Source organism: Penicillium solitum (genome assembly GCF_028829755.1).
Source record: "Penicillium solitum strain IBT 25940 chromosome Unknown utg000003l_segment0_segment0, whole genome shotgun sequence".
Classification (NCBI taxonomy): domain Eukaryota; kingdom Fungi; phylum Ascomycota; class Eurotiomycetes; order Eurotiales; family Aspergillaceae; genus Penicillium; species Penicillium solitum.
In genome coordinates, this window is record NW_027072123.1 from 3502666 (window position 1) to 3521580 (window position 18915).

Genomic DNA, 18915 nt, shown 5'->3' on the forward strand with positions numbered 1-18915 from the left:
CTCTAATTGAATAATATTGAAGTATGAAGTAAGATCAAGCAACTGAAGAGGTGTTGGAATTCCAGTCAAATATCCTTAAAAGCGTTCAAGCGTTCAAGCGGAAATAAGGCGTCGTGGCAATACAGCCAAGGATGTGTGGCTACTATGCTCAGACCAACCTTGGAAATCCCATCAAATACGTCTCTGGGTTGCGCGGCTTGCAGGCAGCATTGGAAATGCCGTCCCGATTGAAATTTCCCAGCTAAATGATGAATGCAACGAAACAAATAGCTCGATTCCAAGGAAATTGCGCCAAGACGTCAGAATGCAAAGTGTTTCGGTACTTGGCTCGGGATTGAAGCCGTACTTGCATACTAAAAGGCTTCATCGGGTAGCCGTGTTCAAGTGCCATGGCGATGCCTTTTGCACGATCCCACGACAGCAATCTATTTAGCGGCATCTTGACTGGTCGGTACCGGCGCTTTCCAATCAGGAACCGTGGAGTGCCTCCGCATTTCCCTCCATTTTCTCCTCATTTTCGCTCTAGTATTTCCTCCCGAAGGACCCGCAACGGAGCCGAAAACCCCGGGGAATACCTACCCCAGGCGCAGGGGAGGTCCGACTGGGTGAACGCCGTGGGTTTAGCGTCTTGGCTATGCCCACTCACCCTGGCATTTTTCACCAGTCCCTCACTGATTTCACGTCCCCAGTGGAGATAGGTACAGATGTCCCAGATCTGTCATCATTATTGTTTGTCCCCGGTGCCCCAACTGGCTCATCCTGAGACATTGTTTCCTGTAGTCCTCTCATTCAATACTCCTCCACAGTCCCCCTATTCTCACGACAATCAACACACCACCTCGGGTCATAGATCGAGGGTAATTCGAGCCTTTGAGTGTGTCTCATTATCCGCTTCTCATCGGGGAACAACGCAAGCACCATGATGTCCTTGGAGTTGCAAACGAGCTCGTCTCGACAAGACGAGGCCGAGGTGCCAGCAACGAAAACCGACATCGATCTCATTGAGAGCGCAGGACATGGACGGGCAGCCACTTACGCCGAGTCAATGACTGCTCATCTGCCAAAAGCACACAGAGACTATCTGATGGAGCGACACGGGACTCTGGAGCTCGACCCTATCCCCGGAATGGGTCCAGCTGACCCTTACAACTGGCCTGAGTGGAAGGTAAGTCAATATTCTCCCTGCTACAAGATGACTTCATCGTGAAGAAAGCAACGGCCGAACAGAAGACTGATGTATCAACGCGCAGAAATTGATAAATCTTATCCTTGTGGCGTTCCACGCTTGCATGGGCACATTTACCGCCGCCGGCATCATCCCTGCCTATTCAGACATCTCCACAGAACTCGGTGTCGGAATGCAGGATGCTAGTTACTTGACCTCTTTGCAAATTGCCATCCTTGGAGGCGCCCCTCTGTTCTGGAAGCCGCTGTCCAATCGGTATGGGCGCCGGCCTATCTTCCTCCTCTCCCTCATATGCAGTCTCGTGTGTAATATCGGGTGTGCAAAGAGCACCACGTATGCTTCTCTGGCTGCTTGTCGGGCCCTCGTGGCCTTTTTCATCTCGCCCGCCTCCGCCATTGGCAGTGCGGTCGTGATGGAGACAACCTTTAAGAAAGACCGCGCCCGTTACATGGGCGTTTGGACACTGATGATCACCCTGGGTGTCCCGGTCGGACCTTTCATCTTCGGTTTCGTCACCTACCGCGTTGGTTATCATTGGATCTACTGGATCCTCGCAATGGTATGTTCCCGTCTTCATAGTAGTCAATAACCTGTCCATGAGCTCACAAATCAAAAGATCAACGGTGGCCAATTCATCTTGTATCTGTTCTTCGGCCCCGAAACCCGTTATTTAGGCAGCGGCATCGACAGCAAAGAGTCAGCGAGAAAGATCGAGTACATGTCACTGCGACGGATCGACCCCACACCATTCTCATGGTTCGAGTTCGTCCGCCCACTGACAATGGCTCGTCACCCGTCAATCCTCATCCCAGCATGCGCATACGCCATGGTCTTCCTATTCGGTAACATTCTCGCAACCGTCGAGATTCCCCAACTCCTGCAAGAGAAGTTCGAGCTCAATGCCGAGCAACTAGGCATGCAGTTCCTAGGTGCCATCATAGGTTCCGTAATCGGCGAGCAAATGGGCGGCGTGCTGTCAGACTTCTGGATGAGCCGGCGCAGTCGACGCATCAACCGTAAGGCCGAGCCAGAATTCCGCCTGTGGCTCAGCTACTTCGGTTTCGCGCTCACCATCATCGGTATAATTGTCTTCCTGGTCTGCACTCAGGAATCGCCAAGTGGACACTGGAACGTCACGCCCATTATCGGTACCGCTATTGGCGCTGTCGGGAACCAGCTTGTCACCACGGTGATGATCACCTATGCTATCGATTGCTTCCCTCAGGAAGCTGGTAACATTGGAGTGTTCATCACGTTTGTCCGACAGATTTGGGGTTTCCTTGGTCCTTTCTGGTATGCTTTCTTTCTCTCCGTTTTGTTTTGTAGGGTCGTCGCTAACCTCAGCTTAGGTTTGCTCCCATGTTCGAGACTGTCGGTGTTGCACCCAGCGCGGGCATTGGATCGGCGCTGGTTGTCGTCGTCAGTGTTATCCCCACCATCTTCCTGCACTGGCGGGGTAAGATTTGGCGTAGCGAGGAGTAAATGCACTAGAATGGAAATCGACTTCGGTTTCAGTGGTTCGCGTTCACACGTTTTGTGATTGTTGTTTCGGTTTAAATTTTTCAGAGCATCGGTGGGTATGATAGAGTGATAGAGTAATCGGGTTCGGGTTCGGGTTAGTTAGATTGAAGACTCGGCATCGGCATCGGTATCGGCATCGAACACGGCAAGATGGTTCCAGACAGTATATAGCTTGACCAATGAATTTCATGATTCTTCAAAGAGCTTTGGCAATCGGCAAGAGAAAATATCCATAGTCAGCAAATAAAAGTAACATCAAGAAGATTCGTTGAGTTTTGTTCAAGAAATCATCTCGCCATCTATAGGAATGTGTATAGAGGCATAAATTCTTTTATTGCGAGCAGGAGCAGCAACATTCATGTAAAGAAATGAAGAAAAATAAGAGAGATGATTTTGACTCAACAATGGAAATCCAGCAAAAATCATTTCCCCAAAAAAATGCCGCAGACCTTCTTTTAAGCAAACCACTCTGAACGGGGACAGCTCGGGACACCGACCCGGTATACTCTCGTAGCGCTGAAATCGACCCATCGCGGGTCAACAAGGCCCACGGGCCCTATCAGACAACTGCCGGATGTACAGTTCGGCTTGTGGTTCTGGTTAAATGTTTTCAGCTGACTACTACGTAAAGGAGATACAGAAATGTGTTACTACTGTACTGTTCTGGTATAGGGTTCACGTTATACAATTAACCATGACTATGATAGTAACATTTGATCAGTACAGGAATCTCTACTAAGTCTATAAGCATCGAATTCAGGCTTCCACCTCACCCATCGGCCCATTTTGGTCCTTTTCTAATCACTTTAGCCCTCCTCTACAATAAAATTGCCCAGTAAAGGATCTACAGGGCGATCTGGCGGGAAGGATTTACTCCGAGTAGGGAAGAGTTTATATCCGGTCAAGCACTGTGATTGGCCAAAGCTTCGCGATACAGACTGACTTGCGTCTTCGTAGAATCCTCTGTCCCCTTACCTTGTGGCTTGGGCCAGGAATTTAATATATCCAGTCCGATGGCTTTAATAGTCCTTAGTGGTCATGTTGATTGTGCCGTGTATCTAAGCAGATTTCAGCGCATATGCACCAGTCGATCACCTCGCATAAGGTTTACATGACTACAGCATGCATAACTAGTATCTAACAGTGCCTACAGCAGCTGCAAGTCTCAGTGGGTATATATAAGGGAAGTATATTGCCTCAAGAAGTGACATCTATCATTTTATATACTGAATTTTGTCACTGGTGCTCGATCTTGTTGATAAGTGTTCCAATGTGGGGCAGCAGCTCAACGGCGAACTCGTCGCCAGCCTTAATAAATTCCTTCGGGTTCTTAGCTGCACCAACACCGGGCGGGGTACCAGTCAAGATGATTGTACCCGCAGGAAGAGTGGTTCCTTGGGAGAGGAAGCTGACTAGCTGGGGGACGCTGAAGACAAGGTCACTGCGGTGAAATTCAATGTTAGCTGGACTATTTTGTATACCAGGATTAATGCGAAGCAAATATAACGTACGTCAAGGGGCAGTACTCCTGCATCACGTTGCCGTTCTTAAGACCACGAATCTGGAGCTTGCTGACATCGGGGATGAGAGCAGCGGAAGCGAGGACGGGGCCTATAGATATCGAGTCAGTGCAAATTTCTTCTGAATAGTATCCAATCCTATAGACATACCAATCGGGCATGCGCCATCAAAGCCCTTTGAAAAAGACCACTGGCTCTGATTCATCTGGGAAGTGCGGCTGGAGACATCGTTTGCAGCTGTGTAACCAAGGATATAGTCGAGGGCCTCGGACTCGGACACATCCTTAGCGTCACGGCCAATGACGATAACCATCTCAGACTCGTAGTCGCCGGTGTTATCCTGCTGCGTAATCTTAGGCAGAACTGTTGGCGCAGGCCAAGGATCCGCCAGAGAGCTGGCCGGCTTCATGAACAATGTCGGCACTTCAGGGATCGGGAGAGACATCTCCTTAGCGTGGGAGACATACTATAGTGCGCATTAGGAGCCTGACTTCCTTTCAGTCTTCCTTTCACAATTGGACACTCACGTTCAAGCCAATACATCTGATAGTTCCAACCTCGCTTTGCGCCAAAGGGGACAGGATACGCGCGACAGTCTCCGTCGCGTCAGTCACTTGGCCAGGGCTCAAGACCGATGTGCCGGAGAACGGGCGCACCGCAACCTCCTTGCCCTGGTAGAGAGCTAATCCGACATCCAACTTGGGATCGACGGGCTCTCCGATTAGGACCTTGGCGGGGTTCGACTTGGGGACAAAGCGCACCAGGCCTATTTGTTGTCAGTTAGGAATCTAAGATCGATTTGAAAGTTCTTACGCGAGAAGGTAGATGCAATTTTGGACATGGTTGTATTAATTGGAGAATAAAGAGGGGAAGCAAGTAGGTTGTAGCAGAACCCCCAAATATAACACAGACTATCGAGACCGATAGCGGAGTATGTCTAGCCCGGCGCTGTATAAGCCGGAGGGGCAGCATCCCACAATGTGGGGAAGTGGCGAGCGCGGCCGATGTCAGTTTGGAGAATAAAAAGAATGAAACCCCCGCGACTGTCGCGTTTTTGTAATTAATTAACCTTCCTATCTCGTCGCCATGTCTGCTCCTAAAGGTCCCTTCCACTTGGTTAGCGTCAACACCGCACCCGAGCGCGCCAAGCGCCTCATCGGCCGCCTCACCGAGGCTCTGAGCGATCGGTACACTATCATCCACGTCGACAACTGCGAGAGTAAGCATATTGAGAGTCATTGTCATTGAATCTCGGCTGACAAAGCCTTGCACAGAAATTGATGAAGTTGAGGCCAAGGTCAAGCAGCACAACCCCGAGGTTCTGGTAAGTCCGACTTTGAATTCTCGAGCATTCCTAAACTGGAATTCCACATTAATATCCCGAATAGTTCAGCGCCTCTATGTGGTCTCCTGAGGAGGCCGAACAGATCCACCAAATCGCTCGTTCTGTTCGACCCGATATCAAGCTTCACGCCATTCCTCAGGGCTTGCAGGTCGAGCGTGGGCCCGATGCCATTGTTGAATATCTGCTTGAGAAGGTTCCCGTGCTGCTGGACAGCTAGATGTTATAAATATGAACATGTATATATCCATGCCTCAATAAACGCTTGATGACAGGTTCTTCATGACGTTGCACGCAGTTCGGTATAAAAGTCGATCGTTGATGGTCCACGACTATATATGTTAGCTCTACAAGCCATTAGGACTTCTGAAATCCTGAAAATCCTGAAAATTCAGTTTCAGAATGATGAATCATAACTAAGGGAATCGATGAGATTGTTTCAGTGACGGAAGGCACTTGCCTAATTCCGCACCTTCCAAGTTTTTTGGTTTGGTTCTCCTCTCCAATTTGATTTTCGATTTTCTTTTCTGAGAGAAAATATACTCCTCCAGTGCTCGTTTCTCAGATGGCTATATGATCCTCAGCTGGCTTCATCCTTCATACTTCATGATCTTGCGAACATCGGCTCAAACAAAGGGAAAGCACTAACTCTGGGTGACTTCAACTGCCCACGAATACCTTCCAACCACCTACAAGTGGGCTATAGGTGCCTAAATCCGGTGATGATGCTGGCGCCTTTCTGGAAACCTAACCAGCAAAAGCTGCACGGCTTCTTACAGCATCCATCGTTATGTTGCCAAAACAGTGGTATCCTATACCGGATCTGTATCATGCGACTGAGCCTCTTTGGTCACCCTTAGCAATGCCACACACCGATGTGTCACTATGCCATACTCCAGGGCTGAATGGTGTATATTCATCGATTGGCTCCAATCTACTAAGAGGTTTGAAATCAGAAGCAACCACCTCTCACCAGAAATCGTGGATCCACCGAGCTAGATTCGACGATCAATCCACAGCCCCAAACCCTGAACCGACACCTGATCAATACGACTATTAAAGTTGCAGATACTCCAAAAAAAGGGCACTTAGTGACTTCCTGTCCAATAGTTATCCGGTGAACACGAGCACCGTCCCGCTTCAACCCCTTGGCACCTTGGCATTCAGGGTCAACTAGGTATAAATCCCGTGTTATCACTTCACTAGGGTACAAAACTAATCATTTTCCCGACCAACCCCCGTGTTCATCAACCCGTGCCCAACCGGAGCATTCTTTAATTTCCTGGCTTTCTTTTTCTTCTTGCTGACGAACAATTTGAGATGATGAGCTGACAGACGGTTTTGTTTTGATACCCTATGAACTGATTTACGATTACGAGAGCAATGTTACTTCGTCGACCTTTTCTCACAACCTTGGCCTTGCTGGCTGTCCCAACGGGAGTATTATCACGGAAGGGTGGCGGCGATGGCTCTAGCAGTGACAGCGACAGCAGTAGCTCCAGTGGCTCCAGTGGCACCAGTGATTCCAGTGATAGTGATGACACTTCTTCATCAACATCATCATCCTCGGGCGAAACCCACTGCTTTGATACCCACGTCCTCAACTTTGACAATCTTCAACCTTCGCACTACTACAAATACAATCAGGCACCACGCCGTGGTCATGCGAGTGTTAAAACCGACTGGGATGGTGTCTACTTTAAAGGTGACGCCCATCTCAAATACACAATCATCACACCACCAAACAATTTGACCGAAGGTGACATCGTTAGTTCATCTTTGATCGAATGTCCCGTTGGCAGACAATCTATGCGCATGCTGGGCGTTGCATGGGTCGGTGCCAAAACTCCCACACCCGTGGGACCAGTCAATCCCTTCACGTTGGGTTTCAAGGCCTGGGAGAGCAACGTCCGCGTCTCAGATATCGATTATTCATACAGATTGTGTGAAGACCCGGATCTTATACAACTCACCACAACGGTGGACTGGTACAATGAAACTTCGGTCGAGAAGGCCATGGATGCCGTTGAGTTCAATATCACCCAGGCAGCTGATAACAGCAACAAGATTCTGTTCGATGGGGTCTATGATCTCAAAGACTGGGCAGATAGTAAAAGGAGCTATCTGGAACCAGCACTCTATGACAATACCGGTCTTTGGCGTGAGAAGATTTCCCTTCCGGATGGTCTATGCTCTGAGAGGAGCAATTTGGGCAAAATCATCTTTGTATGGCCCACTGGAACACACATCAATGGCTCTATGACCAATGAAACTCTTGTGCTGAATTTCTCCGGCTCGACAATTGCTGGGTTTGAAAGTCGTTCTGGGTGGAAGGACACTGACACAAAAGTAAATGTGACTTTCGAATTCACATTCACCGGTAGTTTGGATGCTGCGAATTCCTCGCAGGTGGTTCTGCCAGGGGCATCGAGCCACAATGCGTCACTAATTGCCTTTCAGACAGTGACTGGGAGTTCTACTGTGATAAGTCGTTCATTGTACTACGTACTGCTGTCTTTATTGGTCAGTTTTGGGGTCATGGTTATATGAGCGCACAACTTTGGGAGGAAATATATCCAGTCATCGCCAATATTAATCCATCTTTCCACTTTTTACTTCTACTTTCATCGTCCTCGGGTAGAAATCGCACGAACACGCGAAGTTATCTTGGGAAACTCCAACATCGATACGATATATATATCCAAATACCAAACCGAAGACACCTCAAATATAAGTAACCATCACATAATTAGTATCCATCTCTCCCTGAAACAACCCCATAGTAAGGACCATTCTTGCTAAACATGGCTTGCAAGTCCTGGATGATAAATTCGGGAACCTCCCAAGCAGCGAAGTGCCCTCCACGGGGATGCTCGTTCTGTTGAACAACCGGGCCCAGACCAGCAGCCCAAGAGCAAGGAATGACGGAGATTTCACGAGGGAGGTGCGCAACTCCCAGCTTCACGTTTGGGATATATGCAATCAAGTCCGTGTAAGACTTCCCCTTAACTGTCTCGGCATGAAAGGCCTCATAGTATATGCGGACACTAGCCGCGGGTCCGGCCGCAGAAAACCAGTAGACAGATATCCAGGTTAGAATTTCGTCATCGGTCCAGGGATATGAGTCTGTCCAGTTGTGCAGCTTCTCGTAAATCCAAGCTAACAAGGCAACAGGGCTATCTTCTAGTGCTGCACCAATGGTCTGCGGCTTGGTGCTTTGGATCTGGTTGTAACCGTAACCTTCGCGTTCGAACCATTTAGTCCTTTCGCGGCCTGACCTTTCCCGGTCATTATATGGCAGCAGTGCGTGTTGCAGGGCTAACCATGGGTTATCGGTGAATCGAGGGGGAGTGGCCAGTACCATGTTGATATGAGAGGCTTGACAGTGCTCGGGGTATAGTAGGCCGATGGTTCTAGTAATCCAGAATCCCCAATCTCCACCTTGAGTCACTTTACGTGTAATCAAGTTAGTATCGGGTGTGGCTGGTACATTCCACCTTGTTTTCGAGTCATACCATATTGATCATAGCCGAGCTTGATCATGAGCTTGTGCAAGACTTCGGCATACTGTGCAAGGGAAAACCCACGACGAGTCACCCCAGAGGAGAAGCCGAAATTGGGTAGTGATGGAGCCACAACGTGGAATGCGGGACTGTTGTCGTCGCCTTTCAGCATCGGTAGCAGTTTTGTGACTTCGATGAATGATCCCGGCCCTGTATTTAGAGATCAGAGACCGTACTGCGATAAGGAAAAATAATCAGTGTTATAGAAGAGAAGATCAATACTTACATCCATGGCTGAAAAGCAGCGGAATGGCGTTCTTGTTGGTGTTGATTTGGTGGACATCTACATGTTGAACCCTGTGAATATCAACTATTTCAGAATATATGCACAAAACTCACAGTGGATATCCAAACTACCGAATCCATCTACCTCGATCTGGGTTTGATATTGGGGAAGCTCATTCAACTTTGCCTCTGCTTTGCGCCAGTCAAAGCCGTCCTTCCAATATTCTATGAGTCGCTGCACTTCTTTCACTGGAGTTCCAAAATCCCAAGGATTTTGTTCGGAGGACTCTAGCTGGGTAGGGAACTTGGAAAGTGCTAGTCGTTGCTGAAGGTCTTGGAGACTCTCATCAGGGACGGAAATCTTGTACGGTTTCGGTTGATCGGCCATAATGAAGTGATTTGATTTGATTTGATGGAAACTCGAAGCTATTTGATGAGGTAGTGTAGTAGAGTCAGGGGTGACGGGGGGAAGATTTGAGGTTTGAGATGAAGTTGCACCCGAGGCTCAGACCTCACCTGCAGTGTGATGCCTTTGGTCATGTACCCAGTACAGGCAACTGCGGGGTTGCGGCTTCCCTAACCGCCCCCTTCACCGCCGGTCATGACGCCCCGGGGCATCCTACACGTAACAGCGCCCAACGCAGCAGAGCATCATTGCAGGTTGCGAAATACACTTTTACCAGCTAATCTCAGGGACTGTTGTTGAACTGAAGTACCACAAGTCGACTTCAGTTTTACCTACAAACATATATTCCCCATCTCTATAACAATTGAAATTTCCATCAGACCATCTCGCCAGTTAGCGATGGAAAAGAAATCCAACGAAGTTGTAGCCACCTGGGCAATTTTCTCGGAAGCCAAAGTCATGACGCTCAGGGGCCTAAAATCGTTGAGCCATGCGCACTAGGCCGGGGCTGAGGCACCCCCGTTGGATAGGCCTCGACCTCAGGCCAGCCCCGGGACCTTCCACAGTTGGGGCCCTCGGGGCTGGGGCCAACAAACTCGCTTTGTCAGCAACCGGCCCGCGGGCCCCGGCGATATTTCCAAGGTTCCCGATCATCAGGGATCCAACTCTTGATACTTGCCATTCTCTCAACACGAAGATCGAAATATGTTCTCTCTCCGGACAGCTGTACGTGGTATGCCAGGCCTCCGGGCTTTCTCCACAGCCCGTAGGCTCCAGTCTGAACTGGCATATCAAGTTTTCGGCGAGCAAAATGGTCAAGCTGTCCGAGACCCCATTCTGATTTTACACGGACTATTTGGATCAAAGCAGAACAACAGGAGTATCGGCAAGTATGTTTTGTAACCCAACATCTAAACAAAATTTCGTGTTCTTACATATCTCTCAGGGCTTTGGCACGGGATCTGAAATGCCAGATCTTTGCACTGGTAAGTTTCGGCTTGTTTCCGGAAAGATATGAAAAAATTGTCGTCCGAGAGACCTAAACATATCTGAACAGGATCTGCGTAACCATGGCCATTCTTTCCATGCTCCTGAGCACAATTACGGTGCCATGGCGGAGGACGTGCAGGAGTTTATCAAACAGCAGAAACTCGACAAATGCGTCTTGATCGGACATTCCATGTACGTGATCATATTCACAATGCCAAGCGCAGTGCAAGCATAGGAATCATCCATGTTGGGTTCTCTTCTCATACTAACAATTTGGTCAAGGGGTGCCAAAGCCGCAATGGCGGTAGCACTGCGCGCCCCCGAACGGGTGTCAGCTTTGATCCCCGTTGACAACGCACCGGTGAACGCAGCACTAAAGAGCGATTTCCCCAAATACGTTCGCGGGATGCAGAAAATCGAAGCTGCGAAGGTGTCAAAGCAATCCGATGCTAACAAAATTCTCGAGGATTACGAAGAGGTAAGGGGGTGTTGATCTTTCTAACTAGGGAGACAATGTGCGGCGATGGGCCTAGCACCCCTTCAGCAATGTTTAGCATGCTAACACTGCCCCAGTCCCTTCCCATCCGTCAATTCCTTCTCACCAACTTGATACGCTCCGAGGAAGATAACACACTTAAGTTCCGAGTACCGCTATCCATCATCGGCGGCTCGTTGGATCATATGGCCGATTTCCCTTTCGAGGAATCTGATAACCTCCATTACGACGGCCCGACGCTCTTTGTTCGTGGCACTAGGTCTAAGTACGTTTCGGACGATACTGTGCCGGCTATCAAGAAGTTCTTCCCCAACGCGCAGATTGTGGACGTCGAAGCGGGTCACTGGCTCATTTCTGAGAACCCTGAAGCATTCCGCCAAGGTAATTATTCCCTCTTCTCGACACCATTTAATAGTATTTTTATGCTTACGTGATGATAATAGCGGTGGTCAAGTTTTTGGGATCGGCATAGTTGGGGTAAGTATAATTGGGGTATTGCATTGGTCACGTGACTTTAGAGATTAGACGTATGTGTAGGAGTCGAATGTGCATAATAATTCACCCAGTGGTATGCTGAGTAATATCGATTTGAATAGCGAATCGCCGGCCAGGCTTGGAGCCTATCGACCAAGTGGCGAAAACGCATCTAATGATGCTTCCCCCAGAGATGGCTCATTTAGAGATCAATGGGTCACATGGCGAGTCGTAATTCGAGGGTAATGGAAAGGGAAGACGACGTAGTCGTGGAGAACATGAGACATGAGACCAGTTTTTGACCCGCTCAAGCATCCTGCTTGTTCCGCTTTCGCTTCTTGCCAGGTCTGCTCGAAGCCTTGGAATTCTCTTCTGCATGCTCCGCTTTCTTCTTCGCCTTCTTCCTTTCCTTTTTGGTAGAGCCCTGAGTAATAGATGCCGGGGCAGAAGAGCTAGGAGCCGGTGAGGACTCGAGCACCGAAGAGGATTCGGTTGAGTTTCTTTCGTCATCAGGGTCCATTACAGAGGACACCCGTCGCTTTCCCTTCAAATGTTGAACCTGAAGGGGCTCAACGGATTTGCCAGAATATGGCGACGGATGACGATTACTGGGTCCACTGGGTGTTTGTGAGGGCTGACGAGCTTGCGTTGCAGAGTGATTGGACTTCGAACCGGTTGCCGTAGAATTGTCGGCCTGGCCCTTCACGCTGAACTGGACCGGCTGATATATACCTAGAGTAGGGCCCATGGGAACTGTCTTGGGTGTTGCCGTCGGCCTTGGGGTGAAAGCATGACCATTTGGCTGGGGCTGGGGAGTTTCCTTCCTATCGGTGCTCTCCTCCTCCATTTTGCGGATAACATGAGAAACTTTAGCTCCTCCTGCAAGCGCCTTGAAAATGTCTTCAGCGCTCCTCAGGCGCTTAATGTACATCTTTACCTCATCCCCCTGCTCATTGAATTTCTCCAACGAAACCGGCGGTCCCCGGTCTTCAAGAGCTTTCAACCGATCCTGGAGTTTGCCAAAATTCTTATTTCCCGTGGGGTTGAGATCTTTCAGGTCTTGCAGCTTTTTCCGGACTTCGTCAAGACCTTGATCCGCTGTGGTGTTTTGGCTTTCCATGTCTTTCAGTTGTTCCCGGAGTTCGTCAAGAACTTTATCTTCGATACCGCCCCGACTTTCCAGCTTTTCCAGCCGTGCCCAGATCTTGTCACGATTATCACTCGCGGTAGCATCTGTCTTTGCCGCGCCTTTGGTTAGCTCATCAACCGTTTGTCGAACCTCTTGGAGTTGCGAGATGTGCGCATCAACCTTCTCAATCAATGGACTGATATGTCGCGTGGACTCGGTGATGTTTCCAATCTCTGCACCCTGGTCATCGGCCTTTTCAGAAATGCCTTCGATGGTGTCGTATTGAGCCGTGACTTGGTTTTGTAATTCGCTCCGCAGTTCAAGGTTTCTCTGCAACTCATCACTATGCTCCTTGACGAGCACTTCGATCGGTGCAAGCTTATCGGAGAGGTCTTTGACCTGTTGGAGCAAAATCGGCATCTGAGTCAAATTCTGGAGCTGTTCGGGTGAGACCTGTGCTGCTTCAGAACTCTCTGCGCTAGGCTGGACTTTTTGTGCGTCTGCCTGAGCATTTTGTGTATCTACCTTGAATTGGTTCGTATCTGCCTTGAACGATTCTGTGTCAACCTTGAACGCATCTGCGTCTTTCTTAAGTGCAGAAAGTCTAGCTTCAACTTCAGTTCGGTAGGCCGTCAATTGTTGACTCAGTTGATCAACAGAGGGGTACATTTGCTGCATGGCATGTGCCATGGAATTGACCAAGTCGCCTGTAGTGATATTGGAGTATCGTGTTTCTAGTGAGCGAATGGCCCTGCTGACAGTGTCGATTTTACTCTCGCACTTTGTTAGAGTTTGAGTAAGGCCGGAGACTGGAGCAAGGCGGGTCTCAAATTCATCTAGCCCTCTTTGAACATGTTGTTTGATTTTCTCAAAGTTCGCTGGCAAGGACACCCTAAATTGGCCAAGGGTCGTATCGAGTGTCGTCTGAGTGTTTGTCATTTCCTCGGATTTCCTGGTCAGGCCCTCCATCTTTTTTAAAGTGTCGTTTTGTTTGGTTTCAAATGACGCTTGGCGCGACTCTTGGTCCTGGCGTAAAGAGTTCAACTCACCCACACGGATGACATCCACGTCATGATGAAGGTTCTTGATTTTGTTAAGGAGGTCTGCTTGGTTCTGCACTTTCTTTTCCAGAGACGCCACTCTTGTAAGCACCCCGCCGGGGGGAGTAGGAGTTGTTTCTGATGAGATCCGGCCGCTGTTATCAAGGTTTTGTTGTTGGGTCCTGAGTGAGGCCAGAAGAATTTCTTGGGCGGTAATCTGCTCTGTGGCTTGCTTCCTTTGAGCCTCCAAGTCAGTCTCAATTTGTGAAACGCGAGTCGACGCGCTATTTTTGAGTCTAAGTCGCGTGGTACTGAGCGACTGGACATCGGTTTCAATGGAAGAAAGCTTGCCCTGAAGCTGTTCATTCGTAGTTCTCAGTGAGCAACCAAGATCCGAAATGTTGGTCTCTAGCTGCTGGTTGGAAACTTTCACTTCTTCCTCGACGGTGTCGACCATCTTCTTGATAATAGAAATCTTGTCATCAAGCTTCTTGTCGGCAGTCTTCAGTTCGACTTCAAGGCTTGACATTTTGTCCGTGAATTGTCCCTTCCATTTAGATTGATGAGCGACTGAGTTTGCAATCTTTTGGATGTATTCTAGTGCCTCCTCCAACCCTTTGGGGTTCTCGAGGGCATGCTGCACTTTTTCCAGCTTTCCGTTGATTTCGGCGATATTTTGGTCCCGGTCTCGCATTTCCGTTTGGAGTCTTTCGGTTTCGGTATCCACTTGCGTTGGATTATCGCCTTTTTTGGTTGGGCTACGGCCTTGCGCCATTCCGTTTATTGTGGAATCCAGCTTGCCGACCCTCCCAGGTATGTTTTCGAGCTGTGGTTGGGGCTTGAACTGCGACAATGTCGAATTAAAATTATCCTGCGCCTGATTGGAGAGTGATCGATGCTGGGTGATCGACTTGACATGGTTGGCTAATTCATCTTTGGCCGCGTCGAGCTGTTGCTGAAAGAGAGCGATGACACTCGGGAATTGTGGAGACTGCTTCGCCCTCTGTAGGTTTTTGGTAATAGAAAGTATTTCCTTTTGGAGCCTCTCTTTTTCTTCCTCGCACTTGTTCACCTTGATCAATGAGTTGACCAAATCTGATATCAACGACGCTCCTTGGCGACTGGGTGCACTTTTGTTTTCTGTGAACGTAGGGCCCGGGACGCTGTTAGGTATCGAGAGTACAGGCGCTTGGGGGAGTGATTTTGCGGGAGGTTTCTGGATGAAAGCGGGATTTGCGGGGAGGTTTAAATGTGCCTGCTGGGCATTTGACGATTGGGGATCAACTGATTGCCTAACAGTACCGGCAAGCCGAGGATCTTGCGCTTTGGTTGGTGCAAGTGGCAATCGGCCCCCGAGTCGCTTGGGAGTATTGGCGTTGGGAGAGTCAACATCCATTCTGCTGGCCATATTCCCTGAAATGACTGTGTTGCAAAATACTCATCGTATTTACAACAAAACAGTAGTGCGGTGCCTCGGAGGATAACTGTGAGATGCAGTGTGGACGAAATCCTTAGGACGAAACGCTTAAGACGCAATATTAACGCGTTCACCACGCGAAAACTTTATGTGAGATGCGGTGCTTGTAGGGGGTAGGTATTGTTGAAAACGCCTAGTCGATTCGCCCTGAGGAAGTGAAGGGAACCGGAAACGTCAGATCGAAGACGTGACGAGCACCAAATTTGTGAAATTTGGTCAAGTGACGGAAATACAAGAAGTGGAAATGAAGTCAAACGGATTCCCCGTTTCTTTGATCGATTATTCTGCCGGGCGGTGACGGAGCACTTCGATCTGCGATCTGCCCTGGCTCTCTCTCTTCTTTTGCTTTTCTAGAGCTTTGGCGCATTTTACCAACATAATCTTCCAGTTTAAAATACATTTTCCTCTGGAAATTTTCAAATATGGCTGTAGTGAGTTACAATTCTTCTATAATATTTCCATGGTTGCTGACACCAAAATAGCCAATCTCGACTGTCGCAGAGGGCAAGGAGCTCCGGGGACTGAACCTCATCGCCGCCCATTCGCATATCAGAGGCCTCGGTGTCGATGCAGACACTCTTCAACCTCGGACATCATCTCAAGGCCTTGTGGGTCAGGAGAAGGCCCGCAAGGCCGCCGCAGTGATTTTGCAGATGGTGAGGGAAGGCAAGATTGCCGGTCGCGCCGTTCTGATCGCAGGACCTCCTAGCACTGGAAAGACAGCAATTGCAATGGGCATGGCACAATCTCTCGGACCGGATGTACCTTTCACCATGCTTGCTGCTTCTGAGATTTTCTCAATGGAGATGTCGAAGACAGAAGCCCTGACCCAGGCATTCCGGAAGTCCATCGGTGTGCGCATTAAGGAAGAGAGCGAAATCATCGAGGGTGAAGTTGTGGAGATTCAAATTGACCGGAGTGTTACTGGCGTGAGTGGACTCTATGTGGAAAGAATTAATAGCATTGGATACTGACTACCTCTAGGGCAATAAACAAGGAAAGCTCACGATCAAGACTACGGACATGGAAACGATTTACGACATGGGAACCAAGATGATTGATTCGATGACCAAGGAACGAGTAATGGCAGGAGATGTGATCTCGATCGACAAGTCCTCCGGAAAGATCACGAAGCTCGGTCGGTCATACGCACGCTCTCGAGACTACGACGCCATGGGCGCCGATACCAAGTTTGTCCAATGCCCCGAAGGCGAGCTTCAAGTTCGCAAGGAGATCGTCCACACCGTCAGCCTCCACGAGATCGACGTCATTAACTCGCGTTCACAAGGCTTCCTGGCCCTCTTCTCCGGCGATACGGGCGAGATTCGGAGTGAAGTTCGGGACCAAATCAATACCAAGGTGGCTGAGTGGAAGGAAGAGGGCAAAGCAGAGATTATTCCCGGTGTCCTGTTCGTTGACGAGGTTCACATGCTCGATATCGAGTGTTACTCCTACATCAACCGTGCCCTTGAGGCTGAGTTGGCCCCTATCGTCATCATGGCTAGCAATCGCGGCCAGTCACGCATCCGCGGAACCACCTACACCTCTCCTCACGGCTTACCCCTTGACTTCCTCGATCGGGTTGTTATCGTCAGCACACATATGTACTCTGGTGATGAGATCCGTCAAATCCTCGCCATCCGAGCGCAGGAAGAAGAGATCGATCTCTCGCCTGATGCTCTCGCCCTTCTCACCAAGATTGGCCAGGAGTCGAACCTGCGTTATGCCAGCAACATCATTACTACTTCGCACCTCTTGAGTCAAAAACGCAAGGCCAAGGAGGTTAGTGTTGATGATGTCCAGCGCAGCTTCCGATTGTTCTACGACCCTGCTCGGAGTGTCAAGTTCGTCAATCAATATGAACAGCGCTTCATCGGTGACCAAGGTACTGTTAGCTTCACTGCTGCTACCAATGGTGATGCCATGGAGCTTTCTTAATTGCGTTGCATGTTTTAGTACTGGGCTATTCGGTGGGCAGTTAAGCGGGTCGAAAAAACTACACTGGATCTTGATTTTTATTTTTTGTCGCATCAAACGATGTATGATAGGACTGGCGCTTGTTGAGATGATTTGGCCTTTGAGATTCAATTGCAGTCCTCTGTTCTGGAGGATCTGATATTAATATTTCATTCATCAATGGTATTTTGTGTAGCCACAGCAATATCGTAATTGATACGGGTAGGATTATGTTACAAGAAATTGACAGTGCCGCTCCACGGCCCTGAATCTCCAACTTGACGGAACTCAACACCTTCGCCAAAGTAACCCGCATTCTTCCATGTGTCCATCATTGCACTATCATATGGCCCATGGGCATCCCCTCCATCTCTAGCGTCTGACCACCGATATTCCCACATGGCTGGACTTTGCTCAGTCACTCCGTTGGCAGCAGGGTCAACCCAGTCATCGCCTGTGTGGTTGCGGTACTGTTGTGTGAGCGTTTCGCGCTTTGCGTCATAGATATCTATTTGACCGCGGCCCATCAAAATATCGGCGGCGCCAGTAATAGCATCGATTGCCTTCTTCCGGGCCACCTCGCTAGGGTTCTCATCTGTCATCTCGACATCCTCGACAGCGTTTTTCTTGTTCTTCTTGTTTTGCCACTTAGGCTTTCGGCGAAGACCCTTGCCTAGTCGGGCCAGTGCCTCGAGTGTGGTTTCGCCGGGTTCGAGGTGGGTGATGATCGTCCTCAGGACATCCGCTGTCAAAATGCTGTCGTCCATTCGGTCCTTCTCTTTGCGCTCTGCGTCGCGTTGCTCGGCAGCCTCCTTGGCCTTCTTGATATCCTTCTTAGAAACACCCTCCAACCACGAGTCGTAGGCCGCGTCGGGGTCTATTGCTTTCCGGACATAGTTGCCTTGGTCGTCGAATCGACCCTCCTCTTGTTCTGTTCGCATGTTGAAGGCATCTAGGAGAGGTGCGTGCTTTTTCTTTCCACCCGCGCCAAGTTCCTCGTCCACCACTTCGTCGACTCGTGCGCGTTCCTCTTCCCCAACTTCACTACCACTTCCGTCTTCCTCTTCATCAATTTGGGCTACATCCTTGCTCAGATCGACATGAAGCGCTCCTCCGCCTTTTGAAGAAGCCACTTGGCCCTCGATCTCGTCGTCTCGTAGGAAGCGGACAGACTTTTTGTTTTTGTTTATAATCTCATCGCCGTCGACTTCCTCTTCGCCGAAGTCTTCCTGTAGCTCCGCAAACATATCATCATCATCCGCGTCTTCCTTGGCTTGTTTGCGCTTAGATTTCTCTTCTGTGCGCGCGGAAAATCCCTCGTTCTCGCTGTCCGAGTCGTAACCTTCGAGATTGACCGCCTTGCGTCTTACTCTCTGGCCACGTCTGCCGATTTCGTCGGCGTCCAGTACTGCATCTTCTTCGGGCGCATCAGCTGCAAGAGCTGAGGGGTTGCGAAGGTCGAAGCGGGGCTTCTTGTGTTCTGAAGAATCCTCGCCGTCGTCATTGTAGCTGGTACTAGCGAAATCTTCGCCTGCGCGCTTGGGTCGTGGCAATGAGCTCGACATGGCGCTTTGGTTGGGAATTTCGGTT

General features: G+C 49.4%; 9 protein-coding genes across 9 annotated transcripts; 5 read left to right on the forward strand and 4 right to left on the reverse strand.

Annotated features, from left to right (window-relative positions):
- Window positions 1-919: 919 nt before the first annotated feature.
- On the forward strand, window positions 920-2668 carry N7455_005250 (uncharacterized protein; the record flags this gene model as incomplete). The annotated part of the gene is made up of 4 exons (XM_040955381.2): window positions 920-1165; window positions 1251-1745; window positions 1803-2479; window positions 2536-2668. The coding sequence occupies 4 exons, from the start codon at window positions 920-922 to the stop codon at window positions 2666-2668; spliced, it is 1551 nt and encodes a 516-aa protein (XP_040814174.2).
- A 1234-nt stretch (window positions 2669-3902) lies between these two features.
- Window positions 3903-5115, reverse strand: N7455_005251 (fumarylacetoacetate hydrolase family protein). The gene is made up of 5 exons (XM_040955309.2): window positions 5041-5115; window positions 4755-4993; window positions 4378-4693; window positions 4219-4318; window positions 3903-4148 (listed from the first exon to the last, which is right to left on the reverse strand). Exons 1-5 carry the CDS (start codon window positions 5066-5068, stop codon window positions 3944-3946), a joined length of 888 nt encoding a protein of 295 aa, XP_040814114.1. The 5' UTR covers window positions 5069-5115; the 3' UTR covers window positions 3903-3943.
- Window positions 5116-5313: 198 nt separating this feature from the next.
- On the forward strand, window positions 5314-5789 carry N7455_005252 (uncharacterized protein; the record flags this gene model as incomplete). Its single annotated transcript, XM_040955467.1, has 3 exons — window positions 5314-5446; window positions 5502-5551; window positions 5616-5789. The coding sequence occupies 3 exons, from the start codon at window positions 5314-5316 to the stop codon at window positions 5787-5789; spliced, it is 357 nt and encodes a 118-aa protein (XP_040814245.1).
- A 1163-nt stretch (window positions 5790-6952) lies between these two features.
- On the forward strand, window positions 6953-8119 carry N7455_005253 (uncharacterized protein; the record flags this gene model as incomplete). Its single annotated transcript, XM_065604992.1, has 1 exon — window positions 6953-8119. One exon carries the CDS (start codon window positions 6953-6955, stop codon window positions 8117-8119), a length of 1167 nt encoding a protein of 388 aa, XP_065461892.1.
- A 199-nt stretch (window positions 8120-8318) lies between these two features.
- N7455_005254 (epoxide hydrolase family protein) lies at window positions 8319-9745 on the reverse strand (the record flags this gene model as incomplete). Its single annotated transcript, XM_040955501.2, has 4 exons — window positions 8319-9019; window positions 9085-9282; window positions 9359-9415; window positions 9472-9745. The coding sequence occupies 4 exons, from the start codon at window positions 9743-9745 to the stop codon at window positions 8319-8321; spliced, it is 1230 nt and encodes a 409-aa protein (XP_040814039.2).
- Window positions 9746-10468: 723 nt separating this feature from the next.
- On the forward strand, window positions 10469-11721 carry N7455_005255 (uncharacterized protein; the record flags this gene model as incomplete). The annotated part of the gene is made up of 6 exons (XM_065604993.1): window positions 10469-10653; window positions 10710-10749; window positions 10821-10945; window positions 11036-11231; window positions 11327-11630; window positions 11693-11721. The coding sequence occupies 6 exons, from the start codon at window positions 10469-10471 to the stop codon at window positions 11719-11721; spliced, it is 879 nt and encodes a 292-aa protein (XP_065461893.1).
- Window positions 11722-12030: 309 nt separating this feature from the next.
- Window positions 12031-15300, reverse strand: N7455_005256 (uncharacterized protein; the record flags this gene model as incomplete). Its single annotated transcript, XM_040955403.2, has 1 exon — window positions 12031-15300. The coding sequence occupies one exon, from the start codon at window positions 15298-15300 to the stop codon at window positions 12031-12033; it is 3270 nt and encodes a 1089-aa protein (XP_040814166.2).
- A 491-nt stretch (window positions 15301-15791) lies between these two features.
- Window positions 15792-17307, forward strand: rvb2 (RuvB family ATP-dependent DNA helicase reptin; the record flags this gene model as incomplete). The annotated part of the gene is made up of 3 exons (XM_040955342.2): window positions 15792-15800; window positions 15852-16298; window positions 16354-17307. The coding sequence occupies 3 exons, from the start codon at window positions 15792-15794 to the stop codon at window positions 17305-17307; spliced, it is 1410 nt and encodes a 469-aa protein (XP_040814096.1).
- Window positions 17308-17558: 251 nt separating this feature from the next.
- N7455_005258 (GYF domain-containing protein) lies at window positions 17559-18890 on the reverse strand (the record flags this gene model as incomplete). Its single annotated transcript, XM_040955399.2, has 1 exon — window positions 17559-18890. The coding sequence occupies one exon, from the start codon at window positions 18888-18890 to the stop codon at window positions 17559-17561; it is 1332 nt and encodes a 443-aa protein (XP_040814153.2).
- Window positions 18891-18915: the final 25 nt, after the last annotated feature.